This window comes from Gymnoscopelus braueri (assembly GCF_963280865.1).
Source record: "Gymnoscopelus braueri genome assembly, chromosome: 17".
NCBI classification, from domain to species: domain Eukaryota; kingdom Metazoa; phylum Chordata; class Actinopteri; order Myctophiformes; family Myctophidae; genus Gymnoscopelus; species Gymnoscopelus braueri.
The window spans coordinates 37,085,848-37,102,675 of NC_137617.1; the positions used below are offsets into that span (position 1 = coordinate 37,085,848).

Genomic DNA, 16,828 nt, shown 5'->3' on the forward strand with positions numbered 1-16,828 from the left:
ATATGAACTTCATACGCCTGAGCCTAACAGAGTTGTTATGCATGTTCATTAACGACTTTAAAGGAGTAGTTCACCCAAAAAATGACTTATTTTCTATCAATTACAATTGTTTTTGTCGCATTCCTAAGCCAATAATTTGAGTCTCTGGTAGGTAAGAGTCTCCTACTGAGTCTCCTATTGACCGGTCATCAAATTATTGGCTCAGGAATGCAACAAAAACTAAAATGGAGTGTGTAATTGATAGAACTCCTTTAAACCTGACATCCCAATTTTGGGCATGTCATTACAGGAATATAAAAATAAAAAAATAAAAAAATGTTGTAATTAAAAAGGCCAATCTACAAGCTCACAACGCTGCGATGTGTTGTGAGCTTTTAGATCAGCTATTTTCAAAATGATTGAAGTGGTCAAGTGGTTAAGTCTGCGTTAAGTCTTCTGAGCACAGTAGTTTTAGCCTCTGACACCACAGAAACCATACAAAAAGCAAATCAAAGTGCACCCTCTAATAGCTGAGGCATACATTTGGTATCAGCAGAAGTATTCGCTTGGGGGCCCCTCTGTCCGGCACGTGGCCTCTGAGTCCACGCTCGACCTCCCAGAGAGCAGCCTGTTGGATTCAGATTGATGCATTCTAGCGATAAACTCCCCCTCCCCGCCTTTGCCTTTGGCCCCTGGGGTAAGGGTTTCAAACGTGACGTAGGAGTCCTCCTGGATGTCTTTGGGCTGCTTCCCCAGCAGCTTTTGGCAGCGTTTCTTTAAGGCCCCGCAGCAGACAATCAGTGTCAGCGGGACGGCGATTACGCACGCCACGGTTATCACCACCACGTTGATGAGCTTCTGGGTGCCGCTGGCACTGGCCGCCTCGTCTGTGGAGAAAATCACACACTGCTCCTTTCTCGGGACGAGGCCCTTGACGCAGACGCAGGCGATGTACTTTGTCTTCGGCACGAGGCCGTCGATGGTGATCCGGTTCTTTCCTGCTTCCACGACGATCCGCCGCATGTCCCTTTCACCAAATACGGCATATAGGACACTGAAATCTGTGGTGTTTTTGGCCGCAGGGGCACGCCAGTTTAGAGAGACGGTGTGGTCAGTGTCACCGATCACCTTCACGGATCGCACTATCCTTCTCTCGGGAACCGCCTGTAAGGACGAGGCATTGGCCGCAATGTTGCTGGGAGCGTCTTTCTGCGCCGCCATTTTAGGCATGCCAGTCTTCCCATCGTCAGAAACACCATTGCGGTTGAGCGGTTTGATGATGGGCTGGGCAGCAGCGGTGGTTGGTGGAGGTACAAATCTGCCAAGGGGTTTTTCTTGGTATGCTGCCCTTCCAATGGCACCAGCTTTCTTTCCCCTGGGTCTCCTGGCCGTGCCACCCATCTCCTCTGTAATGACCAAGGAAATCACGCCGTCTGCCATTCCAACAAGGTTTGTGGCTTTGCACACATATTTCCCAGAGTCATGGTAGGAGACAGCGGGCACGCTGAGGATCGACCAAATTATCCCCTCCTTTGAAATCTCTTCCTGAACTGCAAACCAGAAAAATAAGAATGGGGTCAGAGAAATGGTCCATGAATGATGAACATATTGAACAATAAACATATTGATCTATTCACAGTCAAACAGCCATGCCTGTCTGGAATGGGTTTAACCCATTCACACCGGGAAAGCTTCTGTCTCACAGATTTTAACCACTTTAACCATTATTTTATACTATGGCTATTCAAAAATAGAAGATATAGATCTGCTATTTTTGAAAAATCTCAAACATTTGTGCAAATCTTTGAATATATCTTTTAAAGCGAAAATGTTTAACTCAAATCTTCGCTTCTGGGAGGGTCCCAGCCCTGGAACAAAATATTTTGAGATGGGGGTCCGCGGCCAAATACAATACAATTTTGGGGGTTCCTTGACCTGAAAATGTTTGAGCACCACTGATATAGCAACATAGATTTTTTTCAGAAAACTGATTTAGAAGACATTTGTAGAATCGGCCTCAGGTCTTAATGGGTTTAAACTAACTCACCAGTGCCGTTCATTTTCTTGCCATCAGCACGGGACCAAGAGAGCTCCGGAATGGGGACTCCAACGGTGCCGCAGCGCAGGAGAACATTGTTGCCCAAGGAGCTCCGCACGCGGGCCACGGCAGTGTGGACACGGGGCCCCTGGCACCTCTGCAGCTCAACTTGTGTGAAGAGCTCCCCGGAGAGGCTCTCTGGGTCCGCACACCTCAGCCTGGTGTCAATGAGAGCTACAGAGGACGAGGGGGACTTCTGGAACTGGACCAGATCGTACAGCCTGCAGTCACACAGCCACGGATTGTCATGGAGACCTGCAGGGGACACCAAGCATGCGGGACAAGTGTCATTTATGTTAAGGGAAAATACAATGACCCGCCTTAATGTCCCAAATAAGGTGTGAGCAAGCAAAAACAAGCACCGATGGCTATAGGTCAAAATAGATGGTGTGCCAAGTCTATAGATTGGATGCAATTACTATAATAAGACTAATCCCCATTCTAAATGCTGATGGTGTCAACGTGTCATAGCCTACATTACATAACACACTGGCTATGTGCAAGGCGGCTTAAAAAGAACTATTATGTCGCACTTGAGACTCAAGGCTGTGACGCAATGTGAGTGTGTAGATCGGCTATTTCTGGTGCGAATCACGATGCACAAACCAAGTATAACTCAGGCTTTACCGAGAATTAGTTTGGATGAATCTGTGTCCTGGGGCGGCTTCACACTCAGCCACGTTGTGAGGACTTCCGAGGGGACAGTTGTCAGAGCATTGCTTGATAAGTCCAGATAGGTGATGTTCTTGGTATAAGCGATTGCTTCGGCGGGGATGGCGGTGATCTTATTGTTGTGCAGGTCAAGGAGCCTCAGATTAGGCATGTCAGGCAGAGATTCCCAGGGAAAGGACGTAAGGGAGTTGCCCTCCAGCCTCAGCTCATCCAAACTGCGCAAACCTCGGAAACTGCCCGCGTTCAACGAATTCAGCGAGTTGAAAGACATCCACAAAAACTCCAAGTCGTTTAGGTTGTGGAAGTTGTCGCTTAAAATCCTGGTGATTGCCGTCTTCTCAATGCGTAGTTTTGATGTGTCCGTAGGAAAGTTTGGAGGGACCACAGTGATCTCTGGATCATTGCAAAGCACACTCCTAGAATGGGAGAAAAAAAAAGTAAAGAAGACATTATCTATATTTAAAGGTAGTGTAAATTAATTTGTTTGGTTTAAAACAAAAAGGTTTTGTGAAAAGGTTGAAGCTCTATATTCAGATAGTAATCATTGCTATAAGTGTTTGTTCAATAGCTGTCTCTCAATCTCTTTAATAAACAGAAATACATTTTCAGGTGGGTTGCCAATTTCACCCAATCCCATTTATCAGCTTCAGTTTTTTATGTGTTCCAGTTTCAATTTAATCTGCTCATTTTGTCGTGTCATCACTTCCAGTTTCACTTGTTAATCCTTGGTATCCTCCTGACCTGAAAATGCATTCTCTGTTTACTAAAAAGCTGGAGAGACAGGGAGACCCCTGTTACTGAACAAACACTATATCAGTGATTGCTAAAACAATAATAGCTATTTACATTTGTTTTAACAAATTAAAATCACTTACTGCATATTTACAACAAGCACATTTAAAAAAAAATATGGGGTAGGTCCCCATAAAAAATATAATTATGTATAAAAAAGAAAAAGAAAAAAATTGAACCTGTTGATTTATTTCAGCACCAGATACTGTACATTTCAGGAGGGAAAAACTAGTATACTTTTACTACAGTAACAAGCAAAGGAGATTAAAGGGAGACTGCAAGTTAATCCCCTAGGAGGCATGGTGATTGAAGAGAGCTGCCCTGAATTTCAATGTGTATATACACTACAATAAACAGAATGTCCAAATTAACACAGGAATGTCTGACAAGAAACAATAATACAAAAATATATATATTAAAACAATAATCAGTTCATTTCTTACCTTGCCTTGGATCCGTCGTTTAATTTGTGGAAATAGCAGGTACACTGTACTGGACATGAACTGCACGGCCTCGGAAGGCAAAGCAATGCCAAACAAAAAACAACAGTAAGTGTTCTATTCATTTTTTCTCTTGCCCAAGGTATACTACTACACTATCAAACTAACCCTACAGATAACCTAATCCACTGCTATTGCGTTCAGTGGAACATCAGATGCATCAGAGTGTGCAGCTCAGAGCTCTACTATACTCTGACCGTGGAGGATCCTGAGATAAAGGATAGGCAGGGGATTAGTGCAGAGGGACTCATGGGTTATTTTCATTCACACGATTATTGCTTCCTGGAAGCTGATAGGCTGAATAGATTTTCATTTTCGTCATTATCAATGAAACACTTTTGAACAGTTAATTGATTTCTCACAATCTGTTTGTTACAAGCACAAGATATGTAAACGTTCAAATAAAAAAGACTATAGGCTAATCTAATGTATGAAAATTATAGCCTTCAGTTTAGAGCCCAAGTTCATTTTGCATGCATGTTGCATATTGGACACATTTATGAGATACAACTTAAATTGAATTTGCACCATTGACCACTAGATGGGAGCAGAGAGCATCTGCAAGGCAGAAATGTGTGTGTGTGTGTGTGTGTGTGTGTGTGTGTGTGTGTGTGTGTGTGTGTGTGTGTGTGTGTGTGTGTGTGTGTGTGTGTGTGTGTGTGTGTGTGTGTGTGTGTGTGTGTGTGTGTGCGTGCGCGCGCTTGCGCGCGCGCGTGCGTGAGGGTAGATTAGACCACTCACTGTTTTTGAAGTTGCACACTCTTGCTCCATAGACCTCTACTGCCACGGTTCTCAAAGTGGGGTCCGCGACGCATAGCCAGGGGGTCTGCGAAAAAAATCACATTTTCATTTTTTTAAATCATTTGTTTAATTGGGGGGGGGGGGGTGCTAGTGAAAGTTACAGGAGTTCTTACTGTATAGTGTGTGTGATGTGAAATGTGAGTTTACCATAATCATAGTAATCCTTAGCCCTGAAACATGACTGTCATACCATGACAGTCATGGTGCCGAGTCCCCCTGGTCTAAAGTTGTGTTCGATTTTTTCACATTGCCATCTCTCACATAAACATAAACGTTCCGATTTCAAATATAAAGTGCTTACCACCGAGCCACGGATGTTACAAGGCGATGCGGACAACGATGAGTACCCGTATCTCCCGTATTGTTCAATAAAAAGCATTTTAATCCCATCGCCGGCCATTTTCTTTTTTTTTAAATTTTGGTTTTGTAATGTATCAGAGTGCAATACACCTCCCAACCATTAGTGTCGCATGGTTGAAAGTATCGGAGACAATTTGGAGAAAATGGCCGGCGATGGGATTAAAATGCTTTTTATTTAACAATACGGGAGATACGAGTACTCATGGCGGTCCGCATCGCCTTGTAACATCCGTGGCTCGGTGGTAAGCACTTTACATTTGAAATCTGAACGTTTATGTTTATGTGAGAGATGGCAATGTGAAAAAATCGAACACAACTTTAGACCAGGGGGACTCGGCACCATGACAAGCGTCATGTGAACCATGGCTAAGTAATCCTTAATCATATTCCATCGTATTCAATGGATTTTGCAGAGAAATGAGACAGACTTCACTTTCAAATTAGAGCACTGCAGATGGCAGGTGTGTTTGTCTCCAGCTGACGCTCGTTCACGCTCGTTAATGTTATAGGCATCCAAGCAATTATGCTTCTGCACTGTCAAATAGGCCTACATCTAATCTAAGATTAGTGGGACTCATTCAAATGACCACCAGTTAGTCCCGCAACTAATTTCATTGAAAACCTAACAACATCACTGTATTATATTAGATGTATTACGTATTAGATGTTATATTGATATTATAGCTATTTTATTTGATTAGATATGTGATGTTGTTACTTGACAATTAGTTGACTTTCGGTGAAAAGATACCTTATATATCGGTATCGGTTGATATTGTGATTGGAAATTAAGAGTTGGACAATATCGGAATATCGGATATTGGCAAAAAAGTCAATATCGAACATCCCTAACAATAAGTTTATTATTTTGAAATTGAAGCACCTACTAAAAGTCACATTTAGACTGGTCATTTTAAATTTATTAGGACTATTGTGTTCATTTTCTTAAGTCTGAACCATTAAGATCAGTTACTTGAAAAGTGTGCTGTCAGGTTTTGCACACAAGCAATTTGAATAAAATGACTATTGGCACATGATTCATATTGTAGTAGGGGTTTCTGTTTATGACTATGAAATGGGTCTGAATGATTTTTGATTGAAATGTTTTTTATACGAATAGTTCCAATGGCATCTAAATGTACACATGTGGTTGTAAGCATATGCTTATCGGTGTTGCGAGGATGAGGGGGCACCTGGAAAGATTTCTCCCCTCCAAGGGGTACCTGGGCCAAAAAAGTTTGAGAACCCCTGCTCTACTGTATGCAGTGATTTATTTGATCAACGTTTTGACCTGTTGGATCAACAAATGGCAGTGTGATCAACACTGATCAACGCGTCACAAAGTGAAGCGTTGTGAGCTTGTAGATCGGCTATTTTCAAATAGCCAAATTGTATATAGGGTGGTTTTCTAATAATATTAAAAATCTAGTAGTAGAGAAGAAGTAAAAGTATTGAAAATTGGAAATACACCAGTAAAGTAAAAAGAAATACCTCAAAGTTGTACGTAAGTACAGTACTTGAGTAAATGTACTTAGTTACTTTACACCACTGCTTATATAGGCTACACCAACAGTGACCCGCCTGACTGGGATCAGATAATCCCATCATGTCTGTTAGGGTGGAGATAACAATCAACCGTGTAAAAAAGTGTACAGACAATAAGTTAATCAAATGAAAAATGAAAAATCATACTTAACAAAAGAATAATTTGAATGGATATATAGAGAGTTGCAACATCAGTTCTAAATTAACTTAATAAATAACAATACATACATCCAACAAAGTATGAAAACACTTCAAGTCATTCAGTCCATGATAGGAGACAAGGCATGGATCCAATACTGTTCCTTTCATTGGAAAGTAAAATATCCAGATTACCTCCTTTAGGGGGGAGTAAAACCGTCTCAATACCAATATATCTTGGGTTAAATTCTACAAAATGTGCTACCACAGGATAATTCATATTTTTACACCTATAGTGCTTCAGTGTAAGGCTGTGAGCAATGCTAGTTTTTAATTCTCTGCTTGTCTTTCCAACATTTGCCTTACTGCAAGAGCAAGTGATAAGATAAACTGATTTAGTGTTACATGATATCATTCCTTTGATAGGGATAATTTTGCCTGTGTGAGGATGTTTAAAACTGTTACAATGGTAAGTTATATGACATTGACTACAACAACTACCACAACAGCGATTGCCATCAGGAATAGGTGGTGGTGAGGTGGTCTGGGCTGGTATTGGTTTAGACTATGAGGTAAATGTGAATGAATGATTTTAACCCAATTACCACGAGAGGTCATTCCTGAAATACCCCTTTTAGTCGAGGGTCAGAGTCGAATATGCCAATGTTTTGTTATTATTCCTTTTATCTGTTCTGAACACTTTGAAACATCGTTGAAAAAAATATACGTTCTCTTGGTTTCACAACAGTTTTCTTCTTCTTTTTTTAAGCCTCAAAACTAAACGCAGAAGGTCTGCTTGGGACTAAAACAAGGAAAACTGTTCCTGTTTTTGTCCCCCCAAGCCTATATAGTAGGCTACTTGTGAGCCATTTCTATGGTAGCTTAGGTTTTATTGCGAAATCAGCAGATTATGATGTGCTAATGAAACATGTGACAAAAGAAACGTGGTAAACCTGTGGATTAAGGATTCCATAAGCATCACAGAGTACACAAAAATGTGTTAAAACAGATGAATAATAGCTATAGTCTTTCAGTATCAGCTATGAGTTTAATGACTTTTGTGACATAAGCATTTTGCAACAGTCAAATTCCTGTATAATTCAAAGTACTGGATTTCTGTGATCAATAGTTTACAAATAAATACAAACAAATGGCAATTATACCAGACTTTATCTTTTTGTTGGTGGGGATGTTATTGTCAAAATGTCTTTAGAAAGATGGTGGTGTGCGATTGATAGAAATAAACACATGATTGTAATAATTTATCATTAAACTGCTATATATTATGAGGCGATGTGTTGGCTCAGAGCTGTTTTTATTTCAACATGCTCAGCTGGTACAGTGAGATTAACAGAATTCTTTATGGATCGTTTGCATTGAGAAAGCAGCACCCTGGCCAAAGTTCACATACATTCCTTACAATGTTACAATGCACTGTCGGCTCCGGCAAGGCGCTTGTAGTAAACGGTCTGCGTTTCTATAACGCCTTTTCCAAAGCACTAAATACACACATTCACACACCGACGGTGGAGGCAACCATGCAAGGCTGCTCATTGTGAGCAGCTAAGCCTTAGCTGCTCACAGCGTCAAACTCACGTTTTGGGGGCCAAATGCGGCCCCCAAAGAGGTCCAATGCGGCCCCCAAAAGTAAAAACATACTACCTTTTATGACTACGCTGGAGAGTTTATTTCACCTCATACCAAACGTCTTGTATAAACAAAATTTGTAAAGTGATATAGTTATGGCACTGACTGAGACAACAGGTTGGAAAACAAAGCCAGTGACAGCTGTGTAAGTGAACGTGTGCCAGCGCGCATGCAGGTCTGCAACTGGTCGTGGCCCTCATCAAGTCACCTTTCGCCCAATGTGGCCCTCACTCCGAAATTAGTCTGACACCCCTGGTTCAGGGCCTTGCTCAATGACACGACACAATCTGAAGACAGGAGGAGTCAGGGATCGAACTGGGATGGCTGCTCTACCTCCTAAGCCATTGTTATCCCAATGTCATCTCTGGAAATATTTTTTTATAACATGTGTGTAATTTGTCACACAAGTGCCAGAGGAAAAACATTTTAACATAGGCCTACATGCATGATTTTACAGCTTTCACTTTCAACTAGAATAAATTATTATTTTAAATGTCATTGTTGTCAACAGCTTGTTTATTTGAAATAAGGGAGGCATACAAGTGGATAGATTGTTTTAACTACATGTGCTGTCTGGGCTAGGACAGCTTGAGAAAGGGCTATTGTGACACATCATTACCTCATAGCTAATGAGTGAGTGGGAGCTAATCTGAGTGGAGATTAGTGATGCAATCAGAATCTGGCCAAATGTTACTTTTTAAAAGGTTCAGGCTGGCGTAAGAGTCAAATGTCACCTTCCTTAAGGGTTCTTTTTTAGGTTCTACATTATTATGATTGTAAAGAAGAAAATCTGAGGAAGATCGCAAGATCGAAACGTCAGTCGTTTCTTCTTGTACTTGCACCTGAATAAAAGGCTTAAACTGTGTCGATCTCTTCTGCATCTGTTGTCCCTGCTCCTGTGACGCACCGGACTAGCCGTATTACGCTGGTAAACTCCCTTTGTTCTCAAGAAAAAAGAACATTACTTACTGTGCCTCTACAAAAGGCAGGCCAGTTCTTAAATAAACTAGACCAGTGCCCCTTGGGCTGGGCCTACCGATGCAAGTCGGGAATACATGGTCATCATACATGACCTCCTCTCTCCTACTTCCCACACCGTACTTTCTGTTCTCACCCACTTTTATTTTAATTTGATAAAGATACCTTCATTATCCTCCTCTCACATTCTTCCATATTATGGCTTTTGCCTACTTTCTGTTCCATTCCATTCACTGTCACTTATATTGGCTATGGGGCACAAACATGATGTGAAGTGACGCTCCGCCAATCAGTGAAACCGACAGTTTGGTTTGGCCAATCACGGAACGGATGCATACAATCTCCTGAACACACAGAGATGTGTGCGTTCTCCTCAGAACCACGGTCAGATGGTTCTCAGAAACACCAGTGCATGTGTGTGTGCATGCGTATGTGTGTGTGAGTGAGTGAGAAGGAGAGAGAGAGAGAGACTTCACTCACTGCTCATTATGCGGTGTGGTACACCACTTTCACACACACACACACACACACACACACACACACACACACACACACACACACACACACACACACACACACACACACACACACACACACACACACACACACACACACACACACACACACACACACACACACACACACACACACACACACACACACACACACACACTTGTTATCAAGTAGATTAATTGTGATTAAATAAGGGTTGTTATAATAATGTATTAGTGCCCGTCACACAGTATGTTCCATGGAAGTAGAGGGGGGGTTTACCAGGCTAGCTCAGACCCTCGTTATGGGAGCTCAGCTTCCACTGGCTCCCACATAACCTGAACCCCCTGCCTTAGATAATGATATGTCACATAACCTGAACCCCTGCCTTAGATAATGTTATGTCCTCAGACAAGAATTCTGCGTTCATTTTTCCAAATACTAAATGTGTTCTGAAAAACTGATGTTTCTATGTCAGTGGTTCTCAAACTTTTTCATGTCAATGATCCCCAAAATTATATGTAAGCTATTTGGCCACGGGCCCCCCCATCTCAAATTGTTTTGTTCCAGGGACCCCCAGAAGCAAAGATTTGATTAAAAAATGTTCGCTATAAAAGAAAATACATATATTCAACGATTTGCACACATTTTCAAGCTTTTTCAAAAATAGCAGATCTACAAGCTCATAGCGTGACACGAAGTGGCGCGTTATGAGCTTGTATGTCTGCCAAAATTAAATATAGTTAAAGTGGTTCAAATGTAAAATGACACATGATGCTTCATAGTAGTTAGTTTGTTACATACATACATACATTAGTTTGAACATGTATTACTATATTATTACAGTATGGGCCTATGTTCTGAATTTCTTACAACCTAATAGAACCCATTTGTTTTAGCAGTGTCACTTCAGCAATCTGCCCTTTTCTGTCTGCAAAAGACCACAGCGCAGCAAATGCGCAAACCTTTGGTGCAAGTGAGCCCTGTGAAACTGTGGGGAGAAAAGTATAAGATCTCAGTGCATTCTTTGCCGGATTTCAAAGGGTTTACAAAGATTAGTGTCTTTATACTTTTTCACGTGAAAGAGCCTTTATAAAGGGGTCTATAGTATAGCAATCCGTGGCACTCTGTCAAACAACACAAGGACTTCTTTTTTGGTGGACCCTCAAATCTGGCAAAAATGGCATTACCGGAGGGATTCGAAGAATTTGATATGTTTGCATTCGGCACAGCTCTCTTACTTGGAGGTAAGTAGGCTACTAGGGAACCCGACCTCCGCAGTCAAACACTAACTTAATTTACCCGATGCCTGATGGAGTGTATGGGTTAAAGGCGCATTTCACTCTAAACTCATCTTGTGTTTGAATTTGTGGTTTTGGATAGATTCCATAATGGAAGTTTTGGAAGAAACAGAAATGCAAAAATGTAAATTGATGCTGAGGGGCCTGTAATGGTTATAGGCTCCACAGCCCAAAATATTAAACTATCCAACAGCTAACTGGCTTGGCAGATTAAATATGATATAGCTAATAGAAAGCTATTATGTCTTAGTTATTATATTTAGGCCTATATTAAATAGCCTACTGTAAGTGTGTGTCCATCATTTCAGAATATTTTCAGATTGCTGGTTTATAGCATAACCTATGGCATCAGGTTCAATGTTTGCATGTTATTTTGCATCCCTAGGCTCAAGGTGATGATACAGTGGCAAACTTTTAGGGTAGACTACATTTGAGGCAAAGATTTGCTGCGAAGTTTAGTGGAAATCATCTAATGCTGACATTATTTTTTAACAAATCGGACACAAGGAAATTGGGCAGGTGTCCTATCCTCAGCAATCGAAAATATTCTGAAATGATGGACACACACTTACTGTAGGCTATTTAATATAAATATAATAACTAGGACACAATAGCATTCTATTAGCTATATAATATTAAATCTACCAAGCCAGTTAGCTGATAGTTTAGTATTTTTGCTAACAAACAGTGGTGGAAGTGGAAGAACTACTCAAAATTTTTACTTGAATAAAAGTATCAATACCACAATGTAGAAATACTCTGTTACAAGTAAAAGTCTGGTATTCAGAATTTACTTTTGTAAATGTACAAAGGTGTTGGCATCAAAATATAAATAAGTACAAAAAGTAAAAGTACTCATTATGCAGAATGTCTTTTCAAAATGTATAAATCTTTTGAAAATAGCAGATCTACAAGCCACAACTTGTGAGCTAAAAGGTTACTAGTAAAGTTTTCAAATAGTAAAAGTACAATATATTCCTCAGAGATGTAGTGGAGTAGAGGTATAAAGTATTGAAAATTGGAAGTACTCCAGTAAAGTAAAAAATACCTCAAAGTTGTATAGTACTTACATAAACATCTGTTCTGAAATTACAGTGGATTAAACGTATAGGCTAGGATAAATATGTTCATAGTTACATCTACTCACGTTCATTGTCAGATAAAATGGGCCAGTTTAAGATTCAATGTATTATGTTTGATCATAGGAGACAATGTATTTTATATTTATTTTATAATAGGCTACTGCTTTTTTATTGTATTTATTTAGGCTATATACACTTGCATCAATAGTACCACCATGGAAATAAGCTTATAGCTTTGTGTGTTATCCTTTTGGCTGTAGCGTACAATTGTTTGTGCATGATTATTCATCAATAACAAAGTCAATGAATCAATCAATGAAAATTACTACCTTAAAGGCCCAGTTGATTCAACATTAATGGGTTGATTGTAACCCAGCCACAGCAGGATTGGATGTATTTCCTTAATCATGTACTGTTTCAGTTAGGCTTAATTTAATAAAAGTTTCCGATGTCCGCATTTTAAATGCTGCAAAAGTTTTTTAAAGTAGCCTACAAACCGAAAGGTTTTACATCCATTGTCTCCCTCTCCCAATTGATAGAGGGAATTGCCACATGTCTGAACTATACAGACACTTCTTTGTTGGTGACACTGTCCATGTGACTCATGAACAGGGGGCTTAGAATGTGCTATGAGAGGGCGCTCTAAAACACACGTGAAGCTGAAGAAATAACATTATAATCTGGGACTTATTTTAATGGATGTGTTCTACCTGCCTTGAGAAATTTAGACTCCATGTTGTCACTACTCATACATACAGGTACAAGCAGCGAAATGCAAGTGTGGTAATGTCCGCAATACTGTACAACATCAACACAACAATAGTGATAAAGCTACGGTAATAAGAGACAATGAAGTCATTAGAATGAGAATAGAATTACTACATCAGCATAACAAAACTTTTCTATGGACAGAAGTGACATTTAAATAATGTTCTTGTGCTTTAACGTGAGAAGAACACAGTATGTTTCATTTGTACATCATTTGGAGATTGTTTTTAAAGTTTTGTTTTGTTATCGTTTTTCAGGTGTGCTAGGATTCTTCCTCAATGTGGCAACAGTATTGGCTTTCCTCCGGGTGAAGGAACTGCGAACGCCCAATAACTTCTTAGTGTTCAACCTGGCTCTGGCTGACATGAGTCTGACCATAAATGGCCTGGCAGCTGCTTATGCCAGCTATCTCAGGTATCTCCTCTAATGTTAACACAACTTCTCACAGGGATGAAAGTTTCAGTATTGACATTTATTATGATTTATAGAAGGCCCATTATTTTGCCAGTGAAATCAATCAGTACAATTAGCTCTAAGCTAGGTTGTTAGATGCAGTTATTTTAACCAATTTCAGCATACTGTTGTGGCAGAGTACTGTAACAATAACATTAAAGGGTTATGTCACTTAGTTTGTAATGACATAAACTCTGGAATTTGTATGCACCCCAGACAGGTTTTAATTAGCTTGATTCAATATTTATACATTTGATATTCATGAAATGTTTACCCATGTCCTGTCCAGAGGTTGGCCATGGGGCCAGGACGGGTGCAGAATGCATGGCTTCCAGGGAATGATTTCAATCCTGGCCTCCATCAGTTTCATGGCTATGGTTGCCTGGGATAGATACCACCAGTATTGTACCAGTGAGTGTACCATTGTATAACAATGCCTGCTTAAACACTTCCAACCTGCCTTCCCTATTTTGGGCATGTCATCATAGGTGACAAGTAAAAATTCAGATTTTTGACAGTAAAAAAATATCAAATAAATTCAAAGATAGCCGATTTGCAAGCTCACAACACGTAGCAATGCAACGTATTGTGAGCTTTATTCTGTTTTTGAAATAAGGCTTAAATGGTTAACTTATTGCCTGGACGACCCTCACAAAATTGTACACAAATAGACTAACACACACATGTATTAAACCACCTCATGCTCTTCATGTTGACATCCTCCTGTAGGACAGAAGTTCTTCTGGAGCACAGCTATCTTCATGAGTGCCGTCATCTGGGGTCTGTCCATCTTCTGGGCTGCTCTTCCTCTCTATGGATATGGTGTTTATGACTTTGAGCCCATGAAGGTCTGCTGCACACTGGACTACACTAAAAATGACAGGTGTGGTACATAGTCAAATAACCATGTGGTACATGGTGGTACATAGCCAAATCCAGATCCAAATCTTGAGCAGTATTTTATTTTACTCAATGAAAATGCCACGCATCCCAGTGCTAATAGGCCTGCAGATGACTGAGTAAAACGTGTTGATTTGATCAGAATACAACTGAGACACATGTGTTTACATGTAATCCACAGCAACTACACAAACTACCTGACAAGTCTGGTGGTAGTCTACCTGCTGTTCCCTGTCATCACTCTGGTGACCTCTTATGAAGCCATCTTCCTGCACTTTAAGAAGATACATAACTACAGGGTAACTATACAGTATTTCACTGGTTTACATTCAAATGCAGTATTGCATAAATTGAGGTTGTAATCCCGACACTCTGCGAACAAAGAGTACCTTCTAAGTAAGAAAGTAAATACATAAATAAACTAGAAAAAGTGCTCCTCGGAGCACAGGTCTCCGCCAGGTCAGGTAGGTTATTGTGGCCTCCTGGTGGCGCTATAATAGGCCAATGTGAAAAGGGTGCCATTTCTTCTTAGGCCTTGCACGGCAATCGGACACTGCATTCATGATTTGAGGCATTTTGTTCAAAAAACTTGTTTTGCTAAATTAGACCTGCTGGTGGCGCTATAACAGGCCAATGTTAAAAGGGTGGCATTTGCTCCTCAACATAGTGTGAATGTGCGTGCAAAGTTTGACCGCAATCGGATGCTGCATTCATGATTTGCGGCATTTTGTTCAAAACAAGCCACTACTGCAAACTTTAGATGTCAATCTTAGCCAATCAGGATGGAATGTGAAAAATCAAACACATCCGTCTTGATCACATGACTATACAGATCATGTGTACCGATTTGCGTGAAATTTGGATCAAATCGGAAGGAGTAATATACAGAAATGTGTTAATAAGTTGGCCTCCTGGTGGCGCTCTAAAAGGCAGATGTGAAGAATGCAGGGCAATGGTTTTTCCTTGACCTCTAGGGAGTGCGCTTACAAAGTTTTACACAGATCGGTGCAGTTATAGGTAAAAACACGAATGGGCCTGTTATAGCGCCACCATGAGGCTGATTTGAACATTTTCAAGTGGCATTTCTTCCTCTGCATAGTGGGAATATGCGTGCAAAATTTCAAGGAAATTGCATGCTGTCTTCATGATTTGAGGCATTTTGTTCAAAACGGAGCACTCCTGCAAACTTTGGAAGCCATTTTTAGCCATTCAGGATGGTATATGAAAAATCTGAAAGACCAGTTTTGTTTAATGACTATAGAGATACTGTGTACCGATTTACGGGATTTTTGGACACAATCTGTAGGAGTACTGTCAAAAAATATGTTTTGCACAAATTGGCCTCCTGGTGGCGCTATAAAAGGCCCATGTGAAAAATTTGGGGCAGAGGTTCTACTGTGGCATCCAGGGAGTGTGTGTGCACAGTTTCACTGCGAGCAAGCCAACGGTGCCGGAGATTAGCTGTACACAGACAGAATGACGGACGGACGGACACACACACACACACACGGACGGACGGACAGGGGGCAAAACATACTCTCTCGCCATGCCTTTCGGCCTGGCGGAGACAATAAATATGTATACATGTGTGTTATTAATGCTCCCTGCTGTTAAATTTGCAATATCTACTATACTGTAAAGTGAAACTTTACCTTGAACTTTATTCCAGTTCAACACCAGCTTGCCTCTGAGGGTTGTGTTGATGTGCTGGGGTCCCTACATCCTCCTGTGCGTCTACGCTTGCTTTGAAAACGTCACGTTCATATCTCCAAAGCTAAGAATGGTAAGATACTCCGTTTGGAGATTCTGTAATGTACAGGGAAAGGAAGGGAAATCACATTACATCAGTTGGTATTGAGATCAAACGAAGGCAGAAATTTGCAAACGCATGTTTCTGTTCCCCCTAGGTGCTGCCAGTTCTTGCAAAGACGAACCCCATCTTCAATGCTCTTCTCTACTCCTTTGGAAATGAGTTCTACCGGCCAGGGTTGTGGAATTTCCTTACCGGACAGAAGATCGTTGAAACAGTGATTAAGTTAAAAGGAAGATAAAAGGAATCTCTTATGACGTTCTCGCTAAAAAAATAACTATGCACTCATATTGCAATAGGTTCCACATTGGAAGAATAGTTTTTTGGTACGGTGTTATCGGGGCAAGTCTTATTCAGACGACCTTGGAGAGATGGTCCATTAACACCTGTATTTATATAAGGAACGGGTCGCACTCAGAAAAGTCAATTTGCTTAGTTCAATAGTTTAATACAAAATTACATTGCCTTCATCAGTGTGTACAAATGATGAATATTATCACTCGTACACACTG

At 40.6% G+C, this 16,828-nt stretch overlaps 2 protein-coding genes across 2 annotated transcripts; one reads left to right on the forward strand and one right to left on the reverse strand.

Moving 5' to 3' along the window:
* Positions 1 to 528: 528 nt before the first annotated feature.
* lrit1b (leucine-rich repeat, immunoglobulin-like and transmembrane domains 1b) lies at positions 529 to 14,368 on the reverse strand (the record flags this gene model as incomplete). Its single annotated transcript, XM_080455234.1, has 6 exons — positions 14,304 to 14,368; positions 4,783 to 4,867; positions 3,985 to 4,044; positions 2,705 to 3,165; positions 2,027 to 2,332; positions 529 to 1,529 (listed from the first exon to the last, which is right to left on the reverse strand). Exons 2-6 carry the CDS (start codon positions 4,854 to 4,856, stop codon positions 529 to 531), a joined length of 1,902 nt encoding a protein of 633 aa, XP_080311360.1. The 5' UTR covers positions 4,857 to 4,867; positions 14,304 to 14,368.
* On the forward strand, positions 11,183 to 16,557 carry rgrb (retinal G protein coupled receptor b; the record flags this gene model as incomplete). Its single annotated transcript, XM_080455750.1, has 7 exons — positions 11,183 to 11,249; positions 13,411 to 13,567; positions 13,896 to 14,017; positions 14,336 to 14,489; positions 14,688 to 14,805; positions 16,176 to 16,289; positions 16,414 to 16,557. 7 exons carry the CDS (start codon positions 11,183 to 11,185, stop codon positions 16,555 to 16,557), a joined length of 876 nt encoding a protein of 291 aa, XP_080311876.1.
* Positions 16,558 to 16,828: the final 271 nt, after the last annotated feature.